The following is a 25,108-nucleotide window of genomic DNA, read 5'->3' as shown; positions in this document are numbered from 1 at the left end:
CCAAATCAACCCCAATCAAAATCCCCATTATGCCGGGCAGTGGTGGCGCACGCCTTTAATCCCAGCACTTGGGAGGCAGAGCCAGGCGGATCTCTATGAGTTCGAGGCCAGCCTGGTCTCCAAAGCGAGTTCCAGAAAAGGTGCAAAGCTACACAGAGAAACCCTGTCTCGAAAAAGAAAAAAAAAAATCCCCATTATATTTTTCATAGAAACAGAAAAACAAAACCTATCCTAACATTCAGATAGAACTACAAAAGACCCAGATAGTCAAAACAATCCTGGGCAAAGAGAACAAAGTTGGAAGGATTAACAGTCCAGGTCTTAAGAGGATATATTACAGAGTCATAGTAATAAAAACAACATGATATTGGCACAAAACCAGACTCAAACATGAGGACACATAATGTCAGAATTTTATGTCTGACAAAGATGCCCAAACCATAAGCTAAAAAAATGAAGCATCTTCAACCAATGATGCTGGGAAAACTGTATGTCGACAGAATGAAATTAGAACTATAACTAACATTTTGCACACACACACACACACACACACACACACACACACACACACACACACACAAACAAAACAAAAACAAACAAACAAACAAAAAAACCCACCAACATCCAAATGGACCAAGGGTCTAAACCTGAAACCTGGAAGGCTGAAACCGCTAGAAGAAAACATAAGCAGTTCCCTACATGATACAGGTGTAGAATGGGACCTTCTATCTGCCCAAGAATTACAGCCAACAACTGACAAGTGGGTCTTCATAAAACTAAAAAGCTTCTGCACAGCTAAAAACAGATCAGTGAGACAAAGAGGAAGCCCACAGAATGGAAGAGTTATAACTTCCTTACCAGTTATACATCTGACAGAGGATTGAGATCCAGAATATACAAACAATTTAAAAAAACAAATAAAAATAAATAAAAAACTAAGATGAGACCTGAACAGAAAGTTCTCAAAAGAAGAAAAAAATGGCTAAGAAATAGCTTATAAAAAATGTTCAACATCCCTAGCAATTATAGAAATGCAAATCAAAACAACTTTGAAATTTTATCTTACCCCAGTCAGAATAGCAAAGATCAACCAAACAACCAACAGTAAATGCTAAAGGGGAAGAGAGAATTTTGATTCACTGTTGGTGGAATTGCAAAATGTCGCAGCCACCATGGAAATCAGCATGAGGAATTCTCAAAAAGCTAAAAAAATATCTACCATATGACCCAGCTATACCACCCCTTAACATCTGCCGAACGGACTTGCCATCCTACTCCACAGGTGCTTGCTTGGCCATGTTCATTGCTGCTCTATTAACAAGAACTAGGAAAAGGAAACAACCTAAGTGTCTTTCAGCTGACAAATGGATAAGGAAAATGTGGTGTATCTATACACTATAGAATGCTATTCAGCTATAAAGAAAATAAAAATCATATTGAGTGTGGTAACCCCGACCCAAAAAGCTCAATGGGGGCATGTTTTCTCTTATTGGAGGCTCCTAGCTCCAAATCTTCAGATGTGAGGACATATCATGGAGAATCTGCAGAAACTAGGAAAGTAAATTATGACCACAGCTGTGGGGGTATGTGGGGAGCAATAGAGAGGGGGTAGCAGGGTACCAAGTGATCTGCTTGGGAAATGGGAAAAATAGAGGTGGGGGAACTCTAATTAGAAAAGTAAGAGGAAGATAAATACAGAAGGAGAGAAGAGAGTAAAATCACAATAAGGATGTCTTAAAAAGTCATAAGCAATAATACTATTAACTATTTACCTAAAATAAACACATAATTCACATAAATCCATGTATAAATGTGAACATGTAGATTAAATGATATTTTCTCATGTGGGCTGAGAAGAACCAATGACTATCTAACAAAACCCCAACACCAGGCATGAGAAGCCCTCTTCTGAGTTATTGGTCAGCACTGACCAAGAGACTCCACATTACAAGCTATTGCAAAGGCCTTTGGTTGCCCTCCAGAAATAAAGGGAAGTCCCTACTGCTGAAGATATGATGAACCTCCGACAAAATTAACTTAAAAGAGAGCAAAGAGGGATATATGAGAGGGAGGAAAGGGAAGAAGAAAATGATATAATTATGATATCAAAAATAAAAGAACAATTTAAAAAATGAATTGTATACATGCTTGTAATTTTCAAAGAATAAATATAAAGAAATTCAAAGTAAACACTATTATCCTGCAGAAATGAAATGGCTCTAGAGGAAAAGGGAGGTGCATGGGGGGCAGATAGGAGGCGTGGAGGGAAGGGAAACTGTGGTCAGGATGTAATGTATGAGAGAATTAAAAAATAACAATACATAAACACAGAAAATGTAGATGGTAAACTCACATGCAAATACCTCATAAAGTAGTGTGATGGAACTGTAAAGATATTCCATGCTTCATGCACATATACATATATGTATAATTCACACATGAGAGGAGAGAGAAATTCCTGGCCAATGCATATCATGCCCATTTGACTAGCATGGCATCTAGCATACAGTTGGTGTCAGATGGACCTGAGAAGCTTAGGGTCTTGATAGAGTGGTCTGGCCATATCCCATCTGCCCCTCCAGAAGTATCCTTCACTCTGCTTTATGCTTAAGTCTTTCCCAGAGTTCAACCTACAATGACAGCACCAATGGACATGCTAAACTTCTAAGAACCATTCTCAAAAATTCAACAATAAATTAAATATTAATGCAACAATCATAATATACTACCATTTCATTTTCAAACATATATACTCAAAAATGAGAGGCCATGAGAATCACCTGGTAAAACAGAGATTGCTCTCCACCCTGCCTCACTCCCAATCTCTGATGCGTCAGACATGGCTCAGAGCCCAAGAAGTGACATTTCAACAAGTTCTCACATGCCCTCCACACCACCTATAATCTCCATAATAATTCTAGGAAGACAAGTTATTCATTTTTTGTCCAAGAGTTCATTAACCTGCCCAAGATCTAATAACCTGCAAAAGATAGATGCAAATCCCAAACCTCGCTGTTATTGATTCAATTATCATAGTCTCTCCATTACATCACGCTACTTGTGTAACTGAGCATTTGACTTCATTGAGGTATAAATTTCAAATGAGACCTGAGAACAATACCCTGAGGCCAGAGTAGTTTGTCCACCAGAAGAAACCACCTCTTAATGTTTCTCCAGCCACATAGGTTTTCAGGAACTGGCAACTCAGATGATGCTGTAAGGAGAGAAGCAATAAAACTCTATGTGCTCCCAATTGATTTTACAAAGTACAATCAGTAGCTGGGGTGACCATACCTGGGGTTTAGGTTCAAGAGCCTTATCCTCTAACCCACTTGCAGCTAACAATTCCTTTATGGCCTTTGCTAAAATGTCAGCCTTGATTGACATAGCTTGCACTGTACCCTTTAAGCACACTGAAGAGCTGTACAATAGGTCACAATTGACTATAAAGATCCAAAGAGACTTCCATTCTGAACAGCAGAACAAGGTCCACACTCTACCCAGAAGGACCAGAGCTTTGCCAAGAGGAGGAATGCTGGAAATTTACCAGAGTTGACTGTTTATCTGGCTAGGATGCATGGTTAAAGCCTGTACCATCCTGATGGAGGTCCTGTATGCATCAGGGATGTGGCATTTGTACACTGCCTAGAAAATTCTTTTCATTATTTCCCCATGTAACTGAGATATGGAACCTGGACATCATGGAGTAGGTCCAAGTCCTTAGCCTTGTAAGGATTCTACAGTTGTGAGACATATGCAGTTATTCTGTTACAAGGAAACCTGCTGTTCCTGTTGCCTCTCCTAACTTGAGTATCTCTCACTATCCTTCATATTTACTCACTCTCTGTTTCTCTGTCTCTCTCTTCTCTCTCTCTCCCCTCACTCCCTGCCCCCCTCTCTCTCCAATTTTAAAATATAGGGCCCACAGTAAATCTTAATACCACTATGATATTGGAGAGTAAAAAATTCTCAACTCTTTAATAAACTTACCCATTGTATAGGCAGAATTGCTGTTTCTTCTGAGATATATTAGTGTTGATGGTGATATTAATAAAATACAGGGTGGTGAAAAGAGTGCAATAATTTTATTGGTAAATGAGACTCTACTGAGTTTGGCATTCTGGATTTGCAAAATGTGAACAAGGCAAATGCCCCCCCCAGCACCCCCAGGAAGATTAGGTGTTTCAGTCCAGAGCCACTCACACTCTTCTTCTTTGGAAGGATTATTGTCCTCTCTTTCTCTCTTTTTGCTCCTGGACAAACAACATTATGGCAGGAAAATGGAAATAAAAATAAGGTCAGCAAGAATGGCCAACAAGCTCACTGACGCAATAAATCAAAATTGTTTTCATCAGCTACTGCTCCTTGATTTTTATGTAATCAAATAACAAAACGATTCTCTTCAAAATGCAAAAACTTAAGTCATAAAACCCAAAGCAATAATATTCAGTGGAACAAACATAGTGGACTATTCCCACATTTATAGCCAGCACTGAGGGGAAGTACAGCAGGGTTGGATACAAAGCAAATTACAGAGCAGAGGAAATCTGTAAAATAAAAATCAGATTTAAGGGGAGTCAACATCCTCCTACCTCCTCTAATGAGGAGTTTGAAAATAATCAGAGTTAGCATGATGGCATGGATATTGGTTTGAGCTTACCCTACCATATTATAAAAATTGCAAAGGAAAGTAATTGAAGAATTCATAACGAGATTTGCTTGGCAATGCTCAAAACCCAAAGCAAAGGAATTTAATAAGGGAGGCTCAGAAAGGGCTTTCCTTGATCTTTGGACTGTATTATCCCAAACCAATCACCATCAAACAGAATTAAGCAGTGAGGGGTCATACAGGGGCCAAAATCAGCCTTCTGTATGTTAAAGAGCTCCAGACAGAGCAAGCTCCACTGGGTCCAGGGCAGAGGACTTCGGCCCTTTCCTGACCATCACAGCCCTCCATGTTATCCTTGTACCCCAGCAACCCTGCTCATTCATGCTTAAGACAGAAACGTTCATAACTGTGCCTACGCACTTCCAGTTCTTATTCACTGAACATTTATTTTGTTTGCTTTTTAAAAGCATGCGCAATTTCCAAAGTTCCTGTACTATTTTTGTTCCACCTTCCCTTAAGTCATTCCTGGGGATAGACAACAGCATAAAAAGGAGCCTCACTGGAGAGAAGCTGAGTCCTGAGGTCCTTGCCAGACAGAGCACTGAGCAGTGGATAATATCTTGTGAGGCTATGCTCTTGGGTGCACAGTGCAGTAAGGGGCAGGGGCGGGAAGAATGAGTGTTCCCACTAAAGCGTGAGAGACAGCCAGCTGTCAGCCTGGCAGACAAAAAGAGAGAGAGAAAAAAAAGGTGGCACCACAGTGTACAGGGTTGTTCGGGGAGGGGATCACTTGGGCTCTGGTAACAAGAGTCATGTCAGCGGCAGGCAGAAGCCAAGGCATTGTTCTGAATATGCTTCTAAGAGTCTCAGGATGAGGAGACGGGGCTGGCATAGAAGAACCAAGTTTGAGCACCAGGTGGGCTACTGACTCAGCCTACCAGGAAGTCCCTTGAGACCCACCCTACTTTCTGTCCATTCTAGGCCTCTCTAATGCTAGTCAGAGGATTCATCTCCATGTTGTCCCAACACGGTCTGGAGACCCAAGGAAGGGAAGGAAACAATAATATACAGTTCCAAATCAAAGTACACCTTCTTTTGACCTTACATTGATTCTCAGCGTTAGACTGAATGCATCATGTCCCCTTTTACAAGTTAATTAATCTCACCACTAGTAAATGAATCAACTAATGAATACATGGAAAAAAATACCAAATACTTTAAACGGTTTCACCGTAATATGTATCTGGAGAAGGAGCTTTGTGCTGGATCATTCTAATGTTAATTTGGCACACAGTACAAATATCTGGGAAGGACTCTTAATCTCTTAATCAAGACATGCCTACATAGGATAGACTTGCTGGCAAATCTGTAGAGCATTTTCTTGATGGATGATTGATGTGGGAGGGTCCAGTCCATTGTGGGCATTGTCACTTCTGGGCTAAGAAAGGAGGCAGAGAAAGCCCTCAGGTAAACAGCACTCTTCCTTGGCCTCTGTATTAGTTCCTGTCTCCAAGTTCCTGCCCTGACTTCCCTCAGTGATGGATTGTTACCTAGAAATATAAGCTGAAATAAACTCTTTTGTGTACAAGTTGCTTCTGGTCATGGTGTTTTATACAGCAATAGGCACTCCAACTAAGAGAGGCTTGTATGTGTAGCCTATGTATCATTTCTCATTATTGAACAACTGTAGAGCTTTAACTATAATCCCCTTAAATTACTTCAAATGCTCCCCAATTTATGCATCACAGTTTATTTAATAAACTAACTTGGTTCAAGGAGATAAAAGTATGTAAGAGAAAAATGGTCTTAATAACAGTGTAGTTCCAAGAATAATGAATAAAATAAGGGAAAAATGCATGAATACATATACACAAATGAACATACACAAAGACAAAAGTCCAGTTTCTTAAAAAGATTATAAGCCAGTGAGATGACTCAAGGGATAAAGGAACTTGGTGCCAAAGCTGACCATCTGAATTTAGTTCCCCAGGACCAACATGGCTGAAGAGAGAACAGATTTCTGCAAGGTGTCCTCTGATCTCCATATGAGCTTTATGGCATATGCACACACACACACACACACACACACACACACACACACACACACACACACACACACACGCATGCTCATGCACGCACGCACACACAGACACAGAGAAATAAATAAAATGTAATAAAAAGTAAAAGATAATTTTCCCTAAAAATAAATCACAAGAATTTAACGGGGAAGAGGATAATGAAGTCCAAAATTTTTAGGGGATGCTATTGCTCCTGTTTTCAGTGACACGGCCTCACTATGCAGCCCAGGCTGGCCTAGAACTCACAAATTCTGTTGCTTCAACCCTCAGAGTGCTACGATTACAAATGTGAGGGGCCTTCCCCATTTTTGAATTTTTAAAAATTCCCTCAAATAAGATTGTATATAATTAACTCAACCTCTGTTTTTGGCAACACTCAGCATTATTTTGCTAAGAAGATATTTTAAACATTCACACCCTTTTCTATACTATGACTTTACTTTTGGAAAATAGACCTACAGAAATAAATGTACTAACTGTTGAAAAACATTAGGCATGAAAATGTTCCTTACAACAACATTTACATGTCTGAAAAAATAGAATGTATCCAAATGAGAACCAAGAACAGAATACTTAGGTAAATTCCCTTGTATCTAATTAACAGAAAGTTAGGCTCTAAATGATTGAGTTTTACAACAGTAATGATAAAATACATATTAGAACATAATAAATACGTAAACATTTGATAGAAATATACAAAAGATTAAAATAATTCCTGGATTCAGATTTAGAGAGTGGTAAAAAGGGTTAAATTTGGCTTACTCTGCTTATTTTGGTTTACTTTATTATTTGTGTGTGTGATATGTGTGAGTGTGGGCACCATACACAGATGAGGGCACATGCACAGAAGACAACTTTCAGAAGCTGTCTCTCCTTCCCCATACTCTACAGAGATCACTTGACATGCATTCAAGTTTGCATGTCAAGTGATTTTATCTGCTGAGCCATTTCATCGACCTTAGCATTTTTTCTTTCTTTCTTTTTATTTTTTTTAGCATTTTCTTAATTGTTAAATATTACATATGAATTGTAAGCATATAGCTTATGTATTTTTCCTATCAAAATCACTTATTTTAATAGTGCCATGGATTGGGGATGGTTATGCACATGTGGAGTTGGGATGCACCACACAGTTAAAGCTGGGAAAGGGACTCAGGAACTTTCAGTTGCCAAGGCCTCTAGAACTCAGAAGACGGAAGCCCAAGTTCAGGAAAAGCAGGGAAAACATCATCACCTTCATCCTCCTACAAGGAAACTGTACATTTAGTGAGATACAAATGGGCATTGTTCACACCGAGTTCAGCAGCCTTTTCTGCCTCTCTGAATTCCATTCTCTTTCTGTTTGTATAATTTCCTGCTTGACAGTTTTCTCTTGCAGTCTTATACTCTTCTCTACAAAACAGAAAAGCACAGCGACATGTGGACTGTAAAATATGTGTGCATGATAAAACTGTTATAGGCAGTCTCCAACCTCACTCACCAAGTAAAGGAATCCCTGTTCTGTGCCCCATGGTCTTTTCAAAACTAAATCACAGCCATTGGTTTTTGCCTACTTGAATTCAGTAGGGACACTTGGACATTAAATTTAGTGTGAAACATCATTTTTTCATCTAAAAATTATTGTTTTATTTTTATTTTTAAATTTTAATTGATACATAAAAACAGTATTCACATGAAATGGGTACCATGTCATGCATGATACCTGTACATACTCATAATGTTTAAAAAAAGTTAAATATGCTTATCATTTCAAATATTCATCATCTCTTCATGACAAAACTTTTTAAATTCTTTCTTCTAACTTTTTAAAAACGCATACTACATTATTGTTATCTACTGATACTTCATATTTTGAACTTAATGAAAATTAAAAAACAACATTTAAAATTGTAGATAGTGCTTAGAGAAAAGCAAGTAGATTTATCACTTATATTAGGAAAGAAAACAGATATAAAATTATCTATAGCCTAACATTAAAAAAACTATATGACTACAGAGAAAAATCACAATTAAAATAAACAGAAGACAAAAATTTAAGACAAGCTGAAATCAAAATAGAAGCAACAATGAACATCAATGAAGTAAAATTTAGTCGATTATGTTTTTCAGAGCAAATCATATTTAGGACTCAGTATTATAAGGAGATGTATTTTCATCCAATTTTTCTATACATTAAATGCTGTATCTATTAAAATCTCAACAATTTTTTAAAGAAATCGACAAGATAATTCTAAGATTTAAATAAAAGTGAAGAGTTCAGAGGTGCACAATCAATTTTATATGAGAAGATTAAAAGATTCATGCTCCTAACTTATAGATACTGTAAAACTACACTCATCATTTTTGTACTGGTATCAGAACAGACTGATCAAGAGGGGCTATACAGGATTAGGAAACAGAATAACATGTATGTTGTCTCTGATTATCAGTTAAGGGGAACTCCTTTATGTATTGGGCTAGCCAAGTTGTTTTTTTGTTTTTTTTTTTTTGTTTTTTTTTTTAGCAAATGATGCTCATTCAAGTGAACATATTATAGACAATAAGTGAACCTGGACAGCTACTTCATTCCAAGTAAAAACATGTACTTTATATACAACATAATACTAAAAATTAAAACTTCTAGAAGAAACTTCGAATGTTAGATTAGGCAATCGTTTTTAGTCAGGACAGAAATATTAACCATAAAAGAAGCAAAAAAAAGGATAAAAAATGTTTTATCAAAATTAAAATTTTCTGCTTCTTAAAAGACACCATTAAGAAAATGAATGGGCCAGCTACACTCTGAGAATTATATTTGTAGCACTTATGGTTCATTGAGGACTTATATCTAGAATACATTAAAAATTCATATAAATCAACAATGAAAAGATGAAAAGCCCACTAAAAATTAACAAAAGACTTGAGCTCACACTTCTGAAGAAGATGTATGGGAGCCCAACAAGCACATGAAAAACTATTTAGCATCAGTAGTCACCAACTTAAAACAATTAATGAGGTAGTTCTTTACTCCCACTGAATTGACTATAATTTTGCCAAAAAGTTAAAATTGGCTGTAAATTCAAAGTCATTCACAAAGACTGGCAACATTAGTGTTGGTTGGAATGTCTAGGAATCTGGATTTACATAAGTAGTGTGTTGCTGGTGGGTATATGAAGCCGCATAACACCAAGCAGGCATTTCTATATGACAGTAGATGCACACCTACTCCATGACCATGCAGGCCCACCACTTTGTATCTAGCAAAGAAAAATGGAAACCTAACTACACATAAGACTTCTGTAAAAACTTACATTGTTCTATTCATAATAGCCCTAAATTGTCAACAATGGCAATGTGCTCCTAACAGAGTGGATAAACAAGTTGAGAATTATTCTTAAAACGGAATGCTATTCAAAAGACCAAAAACAAAAGGAAGAAAAGTTATGATACTGATAATCACGATGTCATAGGCCAGTCTTATAGAAGCAAGGTGAATGCGAATATTTATATTCTGAATCCAATTATATGAACCACAAGAAAGGTAAATGCAATCCTGTGTATTCTGTATGTAGAACATGCCCAGAGAACATTTGAAGGTGATGAAAATGTATATTGTGCCTAAACTCATGAGATAAACAACATATATATGCATCTTATTCTATGAATGCCAGTTGTTCTTCATGAAAGATTGAGGTGTGTTTGTCTTTATTTTATTGGCAGATGCTAAGACAAGGTCCTGACATCTACTGAATACCTTGGGCTACAATCCTCACTGGTTTCTTCCAACTTTACACACTGGTAAATCCATATCGCAGCTGGGCAGACATTCCTGAAGTCTTACCAATGATTCAACAAGGTGAATTCAATTGCTCAAAGCCACAGATTAAATTACATGCAATTTATACTCATGTGTAGAACTCCTAGGCAAAATCCACTCACACTGCCTTTCCACGATGAGTGAATAGGGAATGAATGAATAAATGAATGAGTAAAGAGAAGAGACCATTCAGCCTGTAAAATGGATAAAGTGCCTTAAAGCAGATACAAAAGGTATAGAAATGAAAAACTGATCATCCAGTGTGAGTGGCTTAGAAGGAAGGATGCTCAGAAAATCGCACTCCATACTAACTTGGAAGCAAATAGAAGACATAATTTATGTCCTAACGCATGCAGTTAGGTATCAGTAGTTGATGCTCTCCACTGCCTGTATCTTGCCATCCCTTTTCTCTTTATCTATGCAAATCCACCCTGGTCTTTCAATCAAGCATCCCAAAAGCACAGGAAGCGCTCTTTTGGGGAAGCATCCCTCTCTTCTCAGTAGGAACTCCCACTAAGCCACGGAACCAGGATGCTGCCACATACACTGACATCTCCATCACCCAGCTCCTACCAAAGGTGGGTGCTATGGAGTTCTAAAGTTTCCAGTCTCTCAGTGGAGTACTGCAGTGTTTCTGGGGAACACCTCCCCTCTCCCCTCACAGAATTGATCGCTGACATTCAGCTGGGAGTGCACACATTGAGAGTAGCCCTCACCACAGAACAAAAAGGAAGAGGGCAGGAACCACTGCAGGCACTGAGAGGTGGTACCCAGGCAAGCATTAGATGGGTGGAAAAATAAGTAAGATGTGTGCATCATATTCTCCTTGCATTTTTCTTACTTTGTGACCTCAGTGATACGCACTAAGAGGGAACAAATACTTTCTGTGAAGACTGCAGCCTCAAAAGCTACTTCCCTCCCTGAAAAATTACTGTCTCCAGCCACAAGGTCTGAGACAAGCTACTCATCTATTTATTCAAAGAACTCAATGAGCTGTAAAGATTGACATTTAAACTATTAACACTATATTCTATTTGACAATGTTATTAAATATTAGGTCTGATTTATGGAAAGGCTTAATCGTTTGGCAATCCGGATCAGGACGACATCGCACAGACACTGGGTTATGTTGGATGTTACTTGGTGGAGTTGATTTAGCTAAAGAAAAAAAATATTCCCACCAGCAACATTAAAGTCTGACTTCATGTGACATAGTTATTATCATATAAATTTGAACCACTTGCAAGCTCAATTCTGTATCTCAGAATTCCTGCAATTGATAATTTTAATAGTTTGGGAGCCAAAAAAATAAAGCCACACATCTAAATAATCTCTTCTGTGACACATGGAAGGATGGATAAGATTTCAAAATGGCAGCTAGGCACATAGCTTACTAGTTTAGTATGCAAGTGGAGAGGAAATGAAAGCATGTGTGTGTATGTAAAGTACAAACACATTGAGGGGATGAAATGGCAGGGCTAGCCTGTGGCAACAGGCAACACTGGCTTAGTGCCTGCTCCACTCTTCTCTGTGTAACATTGGGCAGTCACCCTTTCTTAGGCTAAAGTCCCATTTCTACATTTTGGAGACCATGGAAGTCAAGTGGACTGTTTAGGATGTAAACAACAGTGTATGTAAGCCACTTGGCCCCATGTCTTATGCTCAGAGAGTGCACAATGGATTTCAAGGTGAGATTATATCAGGCTAGTACAAAACTTGGTTCTAGTACAATGATGGAGAAGTTCTTATGTCACTTGAGATGGACTGGAAGGAACAAGAAAGACAGGGAACACGTTACTAGATGGTGCAAAGACAGAGGAAGAGCCACTAGAGGTACCCAGGAGACCCTGCATCTGGACGGTGCAGTGCTAGATGAGGAGCTATGATATGAGGCTGTAAACAACACAATGGTGCAGAGCTAAATTATGAACTATTCAAAGGGCCTGTGAGCTACTAGATGGTATAGGGCTGTGCTGGATAGTTTTATGTCAACTTGACTCAAGCTACAGTCATCTGAGAGAAGGGAACCTCAATTAAGAAAATGCTTCCATAAGATGGAGCTGTAGGCAAGCCCATAGGACATTTTCTTAAATAGTGATTGATGAGGGAGGGCCCAGTCCATTGTGGGTGGTGCCATCCCTGGACTGGTGGTCCTTGGTTCTATAAGAAAGCAGGCTAAGCAAGCAAGCCATGAAGACCAATCCAGTAAGCAGTAACCCTCTATGGTCTCTACATCAGCTCCTACCTCCAGTTTCCTGCCCTGTTTGAGTTCCTGTCCTGGCTTCCTTCCATGATAGACTATAATGTAGAAGTATAGGCCAAATAAACCCTTTCCTCCCCAAGTTAATCTTGGTCATGGTGTTTCAATGCAGCAATAGAAACCGTAACTGAGACAAGGGTTAAAACATGAGCTGCTGGGTAGTGAATCGAGGATGAATTACTGAAGGTACTTATGAGCTCCTAGGTGGTAGGGCACTAGATAATGAGCCACTTGAGGAGCTTATGAGCTATGCAATGGTGTATAGATAGATTACAGCACTTTAGAAGTCCCCATGAACTTCTAGATGGTGCAGCCATCTAGATGATGAGTAACTAGCAGGGCCTGTGAGCAAGTGGGTGATACACAACACAACTCTATTATAAGCCAATAGTCATGAATTTCTTTGGTAAACTGATAGATAATAATTATTTTTGGCTTCAAAAGCCATATGGTCTCTATCAACTCTGCTAGATTAGCAGGATATAAGATATAAATGGAATGTAAATGAACGGGTGGAGACATTTTCTAGTAACATTTACAAAAAAATATATTTGGATTATAACCATATGGCACAGATTTGCCAATCTTTGATGAGTCTTTATGGTTTTTAAAATGTTTTCTTTAGTTTTGAGAGTTTCATATATGTGGACAGTGAAATATGATCACTATCTACTACCATTTCCTCCTTCCAGCTCTCTATATTCTCCACAATATGCCTCCCTCGCAACTTTACCTATCTTCTTTTTCTCACAACCCACTCGGCTAAAGCTGCCTATTAGTGTGTGGGTCTGGGGCATTCCACTGGAACATGGAAAACCTACTAATGGCCACACCCTCAACAAACAGGGATCCTCCTCCCCCAGCAACCATCCACTGCCAATGGTTTCTCAGTAAGAGCTTTGTTCGGGAGTCCACCTATCCATCTATGCTGGAATTTTTTCCAGCATGACAAATCCTGTGCAGACAACCACAGATACTGTGAGATCATGATTGTGATAGTCTTATCATGTCTAGAACCCAGCATGTCACAGCACTTCTCCCTATCCTCCAGGCCTTACGCTCTTTTCAAGGCCTCTTCTGTGATCTTCCCTGAGCCTTGGAGGTGGTGGTGGGATCATATGCAAAATGAACTGTGGGTAGAATGCTGGGCACAGAAAGGCTTTTACACAGGGAGGAGTGGGTGGCTATGGTGGAAATCAGGAAGTGAAAAGCAGGTATAATTCAAAGGGAGGAGTTATGAAAAGCTATATAGATGCCTACTATCATGCATCCCAAATCAAAGAAAATATAAGTTAGAGGATAGTAGAACACACGTGAAAAGAAGAGAGAGGGAAGAATAATGAAGATTAAGCATGGATGGCACAGTGGGACAAGGGAGAGGAGGGCCTGGGAGATGGATTAGCCAAAACTAAGGATGCATGAAAAAGGCCCCAAGGAAACAAACAGGTTAGTAAGCTAACTTCAAGATGCAACCTAAAGAAGAATTTCAACAAAATTATCCTGCATGCATGGACAATGTTGACTACCCAGTCTTCCTTTGGTCTGATAAGTATATGTGGTTGAGAAGAGTGAAGGCAGCCCCTCCCCCTCTTTCTGCCACACATCCTTCAGGACCAGAAGGATTCCCTTCTAGGAGAAGGCTATGAAAACATAAGCCTGAAAGTAAGCCTGGACATGTTTTCCCTGCTTCTTCCATCAGAAAAACCTAAGGCTAGTAATCTGCTAACAGAGGGCAGGAACTATGGGCTTGATCCATCTGAGGCTGTTCCTATAGAAAGCAAACAAATGACTCTTTCAGGAAGAACGCACTATTTATTGAGACATACCAGATGACTGGCAGTTTTGTAAGAAGTAAGTAATGTGCTCTCTTTGTAAATAAACATTCCTTTTCTTTCTAGATTGCTTCTTGCTGTCTTCCTTGTGGCCTAGGAAGTTCTGTGCTCTTCCTTGCCTGGGCAGCACAGGGCATGAAGCAGTAGAACTCAGCTGTGGGGTAACCCCTTTTCCAGTTCTGCTACTGTAGAAAAGGGATTGCTCCTTCCTAAGCAATATCGCACCTAAGTTGGTTTCAAGTCATTAAAAACTGCAGTACTTCCAAATAAAAAATAATGGCACTTTCTCCAGCTTTGCCCAGACACTAAGATCCTTGACTTTAGCAGCAATCAGCTATTGGTCCATTATTGCACACTGTCTGGAAATGGAGCCAGAGTCACCAAAGAGCAACTGGAAATTTTTAGTGTGATTGTCCTTCTGAGGTTAGAGGCAGCTCCAGAAGAAACCCCTTGGTAGGCATCTCTTAGCCTCTACAGGGCAATCTGCAGTGCACAGGAGCAAGCAGGTTCTGACTGGTGTTTGGAGAGACTGCTCTTAGAACAGACATTAGACTGCAGCCCAGGTCTTCCTATTTGTCAATTTTCCTTATGGTGTTTGGATTTAGAGCATGGTCTGCACTTAGGGCATAACCATATGAAGTCTGGTCTGCTGTAGCCTCGTGATCCATAACGTTGTTACCAAGCATGCAAATTTCATGCAGGGAGGGATGGCGCCACAGATGAAGATAGAAAGTTTTTCGGTCCAGACCTTGCATACAAACAAATGGAGGGGAAAGATTTGCTAGGGAATCTGAGCTCTTTTTCCAATTTTTTTAAAAAAATAGCATTCTTCATTTTCTGGCAATACTATAAACTCACTTTTATGACACTGTCAATGAAAGCCTGCATGAGGTATCACGAAGTAATGGGCTCCGATAAGGACCCTTTATTTGCATCCTTCACTGTTTGTTTTTATTTTATACTCCTTTACTCATGAGCAAACCATGAGCAATGGACTCGGGCTGACTAAGACTGAGGGGAGGCATCTCCCCAAGACCCATCTCCAGATTTGTCACCTCCCAGAGGGTTTCAGTGGTATGTGTTGGCTTTCCCAACACCAAAGCAGGAAAGGGGCTGGCACATGTCTGGAGCCAGACTCTGCTTGAATTTATCTGGATTTATTCAGTGGAGTAGAAAGATACATAGAATGATATTAATTATACACCTTGCTTTAGGAAATCTGTTCATGGTTCTTGTTTATAATTGAATCATTTACTATTTATTATTCTGTGACATGAAAATATAAAAAAAAAACCACTGCTATCCAACAGCTAACAGTGACCCTGACTTACTCTAACAGTAAGTAACAACTTCTCTCTTACTTGCTCCCCATGTCTCCCATCTGCAGCAATTGCCATGGTGACTCTTGTATTTTATCACTACTTGGATGTGTATCTCAGAGTGCTTCATACATTTTTTAAAAGGGGTGATGATGCAAGTTATTTTCTATTAGTTGACCCATATGAAATTGTCTATAATGCATTTTTGTTCGATATTATTCTGCTAAGATTCATCTATACCCTTCAAGGCAGCTGTAGCTCATCCATTTTATTGTGGATGTTTTTCTCCATCTTATTGGCTGTTTGGATTGTTTCCAGAGTTTGGGCTCTATAACCAATGTTACCATGGCCTTCCCTGTCTCCAGGAGTTCGTGTGGACATTTATTTTTGGTGGATACCCAGGAGAGGAATTGCTGGGCCACAGAATACATGACATCTCATTCTATAACCGGATGGCAACCCTTTTCCAAAGGAGCTGTATCGAGTGCAATCCCCCCAGCAGTTAAGCACCTGTTACTCTTCATCTTCTCTCGCACCTCTCATTTTGTACCAGGCTAATTGGTATAAAATGATATATCTTTATTATCTTAATTTGCATTTCATAAAACACTAATGACTTTAAGCATCTCTTCCTGTGATTATTGGCCATATGTGTTGCTGCTCTGTGAATGCCTGTGTAAGACTTTGGCCCATTTTTCACTACATTGATTGAGCTTTCCTTTTTGATTTGCAGAAGTCCATCATACATTATTGATGTTCGTCATATTTGGGCACATGTGTTGTTACTACTTCATCTTTAAAATGTCTCCTGATAAATAACTACCTTTTACTTCCTAAGAAGTGGTGTGTGTAGCTCTATTTCACTAAGTCTTTCTATGATCCTCTGTAGATGGAGAATCAACTCCTTCTGAGATACAGAGGCCAAGAGAAGGAACTCCAAGATCCTCACTCGGGCCTTACATTCACACAAAGGCAATTAGTCAATCTTGTGTTCGTTATCTCCAAAGGAAGTCATCTGTTACCACAATACTGGATGTCATGAATATACGAGAACCCAGAAGCTCAAGGCTGGAGCATCAAGTATAGCGCAGTATAAATTAAGAAGGCCTAATCTAGTAAGCATGATAATGGCACAGTTATGTAATATTTTATTATTCTGGTTAAATACAAAGACTTCAAAAACTACCATATATGTTATAGAGTCTTAAGTCCTTGCAAATAGGTGTGTAAGAATGTGTTCCCAGTTAGGATCCACCACACATTGAGGTAATGAAACAGAAACCACATTCTGCTAGAACATACCAAGCTTCCCACACAGAGGTGAGGCCTCTCCTTTTCGATGTCCTAGGGTTCTTCTGGGATGGGGCTGGAAGGTTTGGGGGTGAGCTATTCTCATGAAGAGCATAGTAATGTGACTTGGTGGTCACAGAAATTTGCCCAAGTTGAGTTCATATCCTTGGCACAGTGCAGAAAGGACAGACAGTTACTGAATGACCAAGGAGAGGAATAAAGGAGTATACGTTTTTGTGTGTGTTGGAGTGATGGCAGAATTCTTCAGGTAGGGAGAGGAGAGTGAGAAGGAAGGATAAGAGGTCCCAGTGAGGATGCTGGGCAGAAAGACTGCAGTGTGGCCTTGCGGTCACTCACAGTTTGGATACCCCTCATAGTGGCCTTAGGGACATGGCTGCCCATGCTAGGATTTCTGGACAGAAGGATGCCAACAGCAACAGCAGCAGCACAAGACACCTGCATTTATCCCACCACTTTCCTCCCCATCAAGCTTTAAAAACCACAGAACAGTACATGGCAATGAATTTCAATTTTGAGTCTGGATCCCAATTGGACAAGGAGTCTGGACCTAAGCGTAAGTGAGACTCCATGTCTCTGAGATTCATCTCTTTGATGATATGGCAACTCTCAGTGCAGGTTACTGTAGGAACCAGGCTAAATAAAGGAGCAGTATCTGCCAAGGTACTCAGGACAGTAACCGTCCTCATTAGATTTTACCGTTAGCTTGACACAACCTAGTGTTACCTGGGAAGAGGGAACCTCAATTGAAGAACTGACCCCAACATATTGGCCTGTGGCATTGTCTGTGAGGACATTTTCTTGACTGGTAATTTAAATAGGAGGGTCCAGCCCACTGTGGATAGTGCCATCCCTAGGGCAGTGGGTCTGGGTTATATAATAAATCCGGCTGAGCATTTCAGGGAGAGCAAGCCAATAAGCAGCATTTCTCCATGGTTTCCACTTTCTCGTTCCTGCCTGCCTTTCCTCAAAGATGGACTGTAACCTGGAATCCCAAGATTGAAAAAAATAACCCTCCCTTTCCCAGTTGCTTTTGGCCATGGTGTTTATCACAACAAGAGAAGAGAACTAGAAGAGAATGATGGGTTTTCTCTGACCTTCTGCTCTGGCTCTGGCCTCTTCCCTCTCCAGTACAGGCTCTATCCCAGAACCACTGTCCTTCCTTCCCACCATCCCCCAAACATACCTCTTCTCCACAGTACAGCCCAAAGAGTTCGCAGATCATCTTTGTCCCATGTGTGCTCTTCCCTAGGCTAGTATCCTGGTCGACCCACCATGAGCACACCTGTCCTGAAGGTGCTCCTTGCTCCCTTGGGCTCTACTTGTACCACGTGCTTTCTCCTGTCAGGGGAGGCTCCACAGTACCACAATATGTGGAGAGAAGCACAGGCTCTGTTTGAACCTGTCTGCTCTACCCTGACCAGCTTTCTGGCAGAAACTTAGACGGTATTTACTCCACAGTCCCTCTGCTTTGACAGCTAAGAATGGACATCGATGTGAGCAGTAAGAGGATAGATTTCCTACAAGCAGATGCTTCTGGGAAGGTATTTCTGGTCTAAAGGATGATAAAATCCATGGCCCCTATCCCAGCACACATGCCCTGACGCCAATTCTTGCCTACCTTCCTGATGCCTTCGGAAGGATTGGATACACAGTTGTCAGCGCCTCCATTCTTGCTTATGGTCCGCCAGAGCTCAGCAAAAGTGCTATCCTGCTCCAGGGGATTGGTACCCTTGGCTCTGAAGTACTCATAGACAGCAGAATCCCGGACAGTGCCATACGACATCTCCAGTTGTTTGGACAGGTCCTGAAATGTCCTGAAAGGCAGAAAGGGAGTGACACATTGGTACTTGCTACATACTACACATTGTAAGGAAAAAATGGGCTGCAAGCCCCTCCTGAGTTCTAAGCCCTGCACTGACCCATTAGCCACATTTCTCATACCCAGCATCCAAATGTCTCAGTCCCTCAGCCTGGAGCCAGGCCTCCATATGCCACAGCCACGTTTCCTCAATAAGATTACCACGGCATATAAAACCAGGTTACAGGTTGAGCTCAAGGTATAAAACAGTAAGTAAGAAATGATTCCTGCCATCAGCAAGCATTGAGTCTAGCTACAAAAATATATATCTATATCAAGGCATAAATTCGCAGTATAATAGAGTCAAGGCGACACAAAACACCAATTACTGAGGGTTTCTCCCCTGAGCGTCCAAAAGCTGAGCAGATAAGATGGATGATGGGGATGGCTAGCCCTGACACTTGGGGTTACTGTGGCACAGACACACACTATGATGCTGAATCAATTAAGAGGTATCCCCTCTAAAACTTGCAGATATGCTAGAGTTCCAGTCAATTAATAATGATGCTGAGCACCTAGCAACCAATTTGATTTTTTAAGAAAGTAATGAAAAGTGGATTTTTATATGGATCTCCTTATATTTTTTTTAAGTGTTGAAAGGTATTTAGAAGATACTGATAGAATTCCTCTTCTCTCTCTTTGACTAGACTCCTAGAGTTCAGGCTGGTGTTTAGCTGTGGATCTCTGCATCTGCTTCCATCTGTTACTGGATGAAGGCTCTCTGATGACAGTTAGGGTATTCACCAATCTGATTACTGGGGTAAGCCAGTTCAGGCACCCTCTCCACTATTGCTAGTAGTCTAAGCTGGGGTCATCCTTGTGGATTCCTGGGAACTTCCCTAACACCCGGTTTCTCCCTATCCCCATGATGTCTCCCTCTATCATGGTATTTCTTTCATTGTTCTCCACTCCATCCATGTTCCAGCTCAACCATCCCATTCCTTTATGTTCTCATCTACGAGCAAAGGGCATCAAGATCATGATGGAGAAACCTACAGAGACAACCAAACCAAACTAGTGGGAACTCATGAAATTTAGACCAACACCTGTGGAGCCTCCATGGGACTGGACTAGGCCCTCTGCATAATCGAGACAGTTGTGTAGCTTGATCTGCTTTGGGGGGCCCCTGGCAGTAGGATCAGGATCCATCCCTGGTGCATGATCTGGCTTTTTGGAGCCCACTACCTATGATAGGTCACCTCGCACAGCCTTGAGGCAGGGGGAGGGGCTCGGACCTGCCTCTACTGAATGTACCAGGCTCTGCTGACTCCCCACGGGAGGCTTTACCTTCTTGTAGGAGGGAATTGGGAGGGGGGCATGCTTAGAGGGGGAAAGGATGGAGGGGTGGGAGGAGGGAAGAGGGGATTCTGTGATTGGTATGTAAAATGATTTAAAAAATTCTTAATAAAAAAAGCAGATACTGATGACTAAGCAGCAATACTTTTTGAGGGCCTGGGTTCATTTTACAGAGAAGCAAGCAGGTCCGCAAGGCACATGTTAGAAGGCCAGAATGTCTCAGGAAGTCCCTTCAGAAGCCTGAAAACAGACAACTAAGCTGGGCTCAGAGAAGAAGCCTTCTTTCCAAAAAAGAGAAATGCGTATACTTGCTGACCTTCTGCTTTGTGTGGGAGCAAACCCATCTTAAAGTGAAAATGACATGAAGTTGAAAATGGGCTTCATATGCCTCCCTAACTCTGCTATGCCTGCATCACTCATGTTAGCATACATGGAGCACCATGTCTGTTTTATAATAAAGTATGGACAATCTGCTACTTAGTGTGTGTGTGTGTGTGTGTGTGTGTGTGTGTGTGTGTGTGTGTGTGTGTGTGTAAACCTAGCAACACAGCACACTGTAGAGGGTCAGTTTAAACCCAAATGGTCACCTGGCCCACTTGGAGATCCAATCTCTGCTGCCACCCAGCACCACAAGAGAGAATCTTTCCATACATCACTAGCCCAGGAAGAGATCCAAACTCAACATCTAAAATACATTTTCTAGTGTTCATTATTTTCACACCATTAGAATATCAAAGACACTTTAGTTGAGCCACTGTTAAGTCAGGAATCCTCTGTAGTGAGGGCAGGAAGGATGGATTAGTACAGTACTTTAGTTGGCTATTTGAAAAGCTATGCCTATCATGATACCCAGATGCCACATAGCAGGCCACTTTGTAAAATTTTTAAAAATCCCAATGGGAATCCAGGCTTTCTCTCCAGGATCTGACAAGATCACTTTTTATTTATTTCTCTTCGGAAATTCTTAGTATCTCCTCTATCAACCCATACCATTACCTGTACCTCTCACCAAGTCTTCCCCCAGGAAGAGCCAACCTAACTATCTTCTTTTGCTTTTCTATTGATGTTGAATAACTTTTGTTCCAAAAGAAGGTTGGAAAGGAATGAGTTTATTTGATCCTACAGCTTAAAGTCTAACACAAAGAGACATGAGGGCAGGAACCAGGAGACAGGAACTGCAAGTAGAGACCATGGAGGAGTGCTGCTTACCAGCTTGCTCCCCATGGATTGCCGAGCTTGCATTTTTGTACAACCAAGGACCACCTGCCCTGGGGTGGAACCAGCCCAGTAGACTGAACACTTCTACATCTATCACTGATCAAGGAAATCCCCCACTGCCTTACCTACAAGCAATCTGACAGGTGCATTTTCTCAGTTGAGTGTCTGCCTTCCCAAATCTTCCAAACTTGTGTCAATCTGACAAAACACTAACCAGCACACCAGCCAGTCTTGCCAGGCTGATCTGTACAAGTTCTGCCTTCTGGCCATCTCCAGTGGTTTTCCCTATCCCTACTTAGCACCATTACCAACCTGAAATAAGCAATGTCACCCATTTTTATCTAAGCTACCAGGCTATGGCTCTCCCTTTATCTCTCTCAAGTACCTGTGGACTTGTACAAATAAAGCCCTCCTCAGTCCAGTTCTCCCTATGCTCTCTCCGCAGCTTGAAGACTATCAGAGCTGTAGTATCTCACTGGTATTTTAGGGAGCAGCACTCCAGAGCAAGGACAAGCTGTAGCTCTGGAATCCAGCTGCTTGTGTTGTTTCCAGACCCCACCATCACTAATAGGACGAGCTTGGGCAAGTTCACTAATATCCTTGTGCCTCAGTTTCCAAATCTTAAGATGAGGGCTAGAAGCCGAGCCTGTAGCACTGGGTTCTTGCTGAGGATTAAGTAGGATTCATGCTCAAGTCAAAGAGTGGAACCTGATGGGGTCAGTGCACAAGAGCTGGAGGTCATGATTCTGAGCTAGCATTCTACCCATGTTCCCCCCGGATGTAAGAATTTGGAGGTCTGGAGCTGAAGCAGTTCCATCCCTGCTCCATGGCCCTGGGCCCAGAGCTGACAGCAGTCTACACAGCAAGTGCACGTGGGCCAGCGGTGTATAGCTGATCCCTCCTGCTGTGGTACCCCACTCTGAAGCAATCCCCTGGTCCTTGCTATGTGGCCCAGAAACAGAGCTCAGGATCCATTTCAATACATTGCAGATGAAAGGAAACATAAAATAACAGATTTGATGAAGAAATCTTTCTAATTATTGTTCATTATTTATATCTAATTGAAGCAAGATGTTCCTTTGCTTGAAGGGCCCCAAGGGTTGTAACTCTGCCGTAATTTGCCTGTAATGAAAGGAGGGGAAATCTTCTTTTTCCTACATTCTTTTTTATTTTTCTCATGGTAATACAAACAAACACGGGCTTTGATGAATGGGAAACATCAGGATGAATTACACAGTTGAGTCTAAATACTGGACTACTCTAAATTACTGCAGTCTCCACAAGTACGGAATGAATGCATAACTTCCAGGGAGCTCTGATCTCCTGTTTTATCCCCACATTTGAAATTGAGATTTCCTCCATCCTGTGTATTTATTCATGATGGTGCTCCTGGCCAGAGGCTCGGGGAACATCAGCGATGACAAGCAGGCAGCCTGAATGTTAATGGCTCTATCTCCCTTCCTCATCCAGCATAGCTTATTGTTCCTCTTCCCCAAGCATCACCTCCATCCTGTGAAGCTTCATCTTCTGGCTCATGGCCGATCTATCACCTCCTACAGCCACAAGTTTGTATACAGAGATCTCCCCAATCACAGATGCACACTCTCTCAACCAAGAATTCCAAGATCACTTCCATGGCTGTCACACATCAGGTCTAACCATCGTGTTTCTGAGTGTCTGAGCCTAAAAGGGCTCGAAGAGGTGGGTCCCCCTAAGGATACACCACAACTATCATCTCCATGGGCAGGCTTGCTCTTGTCAGAGAACAGAGTTTTGGAAAAGGTACACAGGGAAGGATAATGGAGAACAAGGACAGCCAGTCACCGTGGCTGCCAAGCCAGTACTGGCAATCAGCAGAAGACAGATGTTGAAGGCAAATAGGAAACCCATCCAAAAAAAGTGAAGGAGTTTCACCAGGAGAGGGCTACACTTGCAGCACACACAACTAACCTATTCTGAAGTCATTTTTTTTCAGTAAGAAGTGACCACACGCATCCAGGCACTTACATTATAAGACAGATGGAGGGCATGCCCACTCATCATAGGTCAGATTTCTGTCAATCAAGTGAGTACCACGCGCCTCAACAAAGTCACTGAACCAGATATTGCCCCCAACAGTTCCTAGATGTCTAATAGGTCAAGCACAGTGACCAATAAAACAGAAGATGAATAGTGAGACTCTCCCAGAGGCTTACAGGAGGACATACATGAGCAGCCGACCAAACACTGGAAGAGGGAGTGAAATGCAGTTCCAAATGGGGCGTCCCTGAACAACCAGGAGCGGAGCCACTAAACTGTGAGCCAGACCCAAGAAAGGGTTCCCTCAAGAAGCGTTTAGCTCAGTCACGTAGTCCGGTGGAGGCAGCCAAGGAAGAACCAATGAGGAGGAGGATTTAGGAAGAGAAGTTACCTATGCAGGCCCTGACAGGTGAATGAGAACACAGTTTACCTGGAATACACAGCACAGAGTGATTCTAGTCAGCAGGCTTTGGGAAGCTGGCGGCTCGGGGTGTGATCCCATCTCAGAAAATCCCAGTCATCTGATGTACCCCAGCAGCCTCCTTGGCATTATGGGAAATGAAAATTCTTGATCCTCACCCCAGATCTAACAATTCAAAAACTCTTGGGCTGGTGCTAGGCAGCTGTGTTTCACAGCTTCTCAAGTGACTCCAATGAATTAAGTTCTAGAAACATGAACCAGAGCAACACATTTAATAGCTGAGGTCTTAGCTTTCAGGGGTCATCCCTGTTTCACAAGGTTGATGAATATTAATGATCACAGGCAGACATCCAGCACACAGTCAACGTTCAGGACATGTCTGCTCTTCTGTTAGGCTGCCAACAAGTAGCCCCAGTGTTTGAACCATTGTGCCCACAATGGCAGAGGTGGAGGTGATATGTTGCTACATTTTACATTCTAAAAGACTGGAACTTTTGCTGGACCTCACAGTGGAGTGAATGCTATACCTCAATGTCACTTACGACTTGGCTTGATATCCTGCAGTAAACACAGCCTATTTGTTTACCCCATCTTTGAGAGAACAATGTAACAGCCAACCGTACTTGCATTGGATTTGCCATGTAATAAGGTGACACAGCCTAAGCTAATGCAGAGTTTTAATCTCAAATCATGGACTCTTCCATGCCTCTGATTCAGGGCAGTCGGTAGGGGGTAAGCATTTGCAGAAACCAGTCAACAGGTCAAGAGTAACCTTATACAACAAATATCCACACACAAGCATTGGAAGCAGCTTAGAGACATTGCTTGATAGCAGGACGTTTGTTAGCTGAGTCGGTTAGGGTCGGTTGGGGTCAGAAACTTAATCTCTTACAAAACTCTGTTAAACTTTTCTGTAAAGTACCCCTCATGTCTTCCCAATGTGATGCTGTCTGTGCTGTTCAATAAATACAAAGCAAAGCCTTTCGTTAGATACACAGGCAATAGGAACAGACACAATTCACACATCAGACACAGACTATAGACTTGCAAATTACTACAAACTCCAGACCGATGGAAGTCACAGGGAGAAA

At 41.3% G+C, this 25,108-nt stretch overlaps 1 protein-coding gene across 3 annotated transcripts in view; it reads right to left on the bottom strand.

Annotated features, from left to right (window-relative positions):
• Grid1 (glutamate ionotropic receptor delta type subunit 1) overlaps positions 1 to 25,108 on the bottom strand; it is a 727,989-nt gene that overhangs the window by 32,590 nt on the left and 670,291 nt on the right. For all 3 annotated transcript variants that reach the window (XM_052733985.1, XM_052733986.1, XM_052733987.1), the window contains one exon: positions 18,824 to 19,019. In XM_052733985.1, the coding sequence (XP_052589945.1) occupies positions 18,824 to 19,019 (196 nt within the window). The remainder of the gene's footprint in view (positions 1 to 18,823; positions 19,020 to 25,108) is intronic.

The sequence above is a fragment of the Peromyscus californicus genome, unplaced genomic scaffold (assembly GCF_007827085.1).
Source record: "Peromyscus californicus insignis strain IS unplaced genomic scaffold, ASM782708v3 Scaffold_12__1_contigs__length_115047231, whole genome shotgun sequence".
Classification (NCBI taxonomy): Eukaryota; Metazoa; Chordata; class Mammalia; order Rodentia; family Cricetidae; genus Peromyscus; species Peromyscus californicus.
This window is presented reverse-complemented; position numbering and strand designations above follow the sequence as displayed.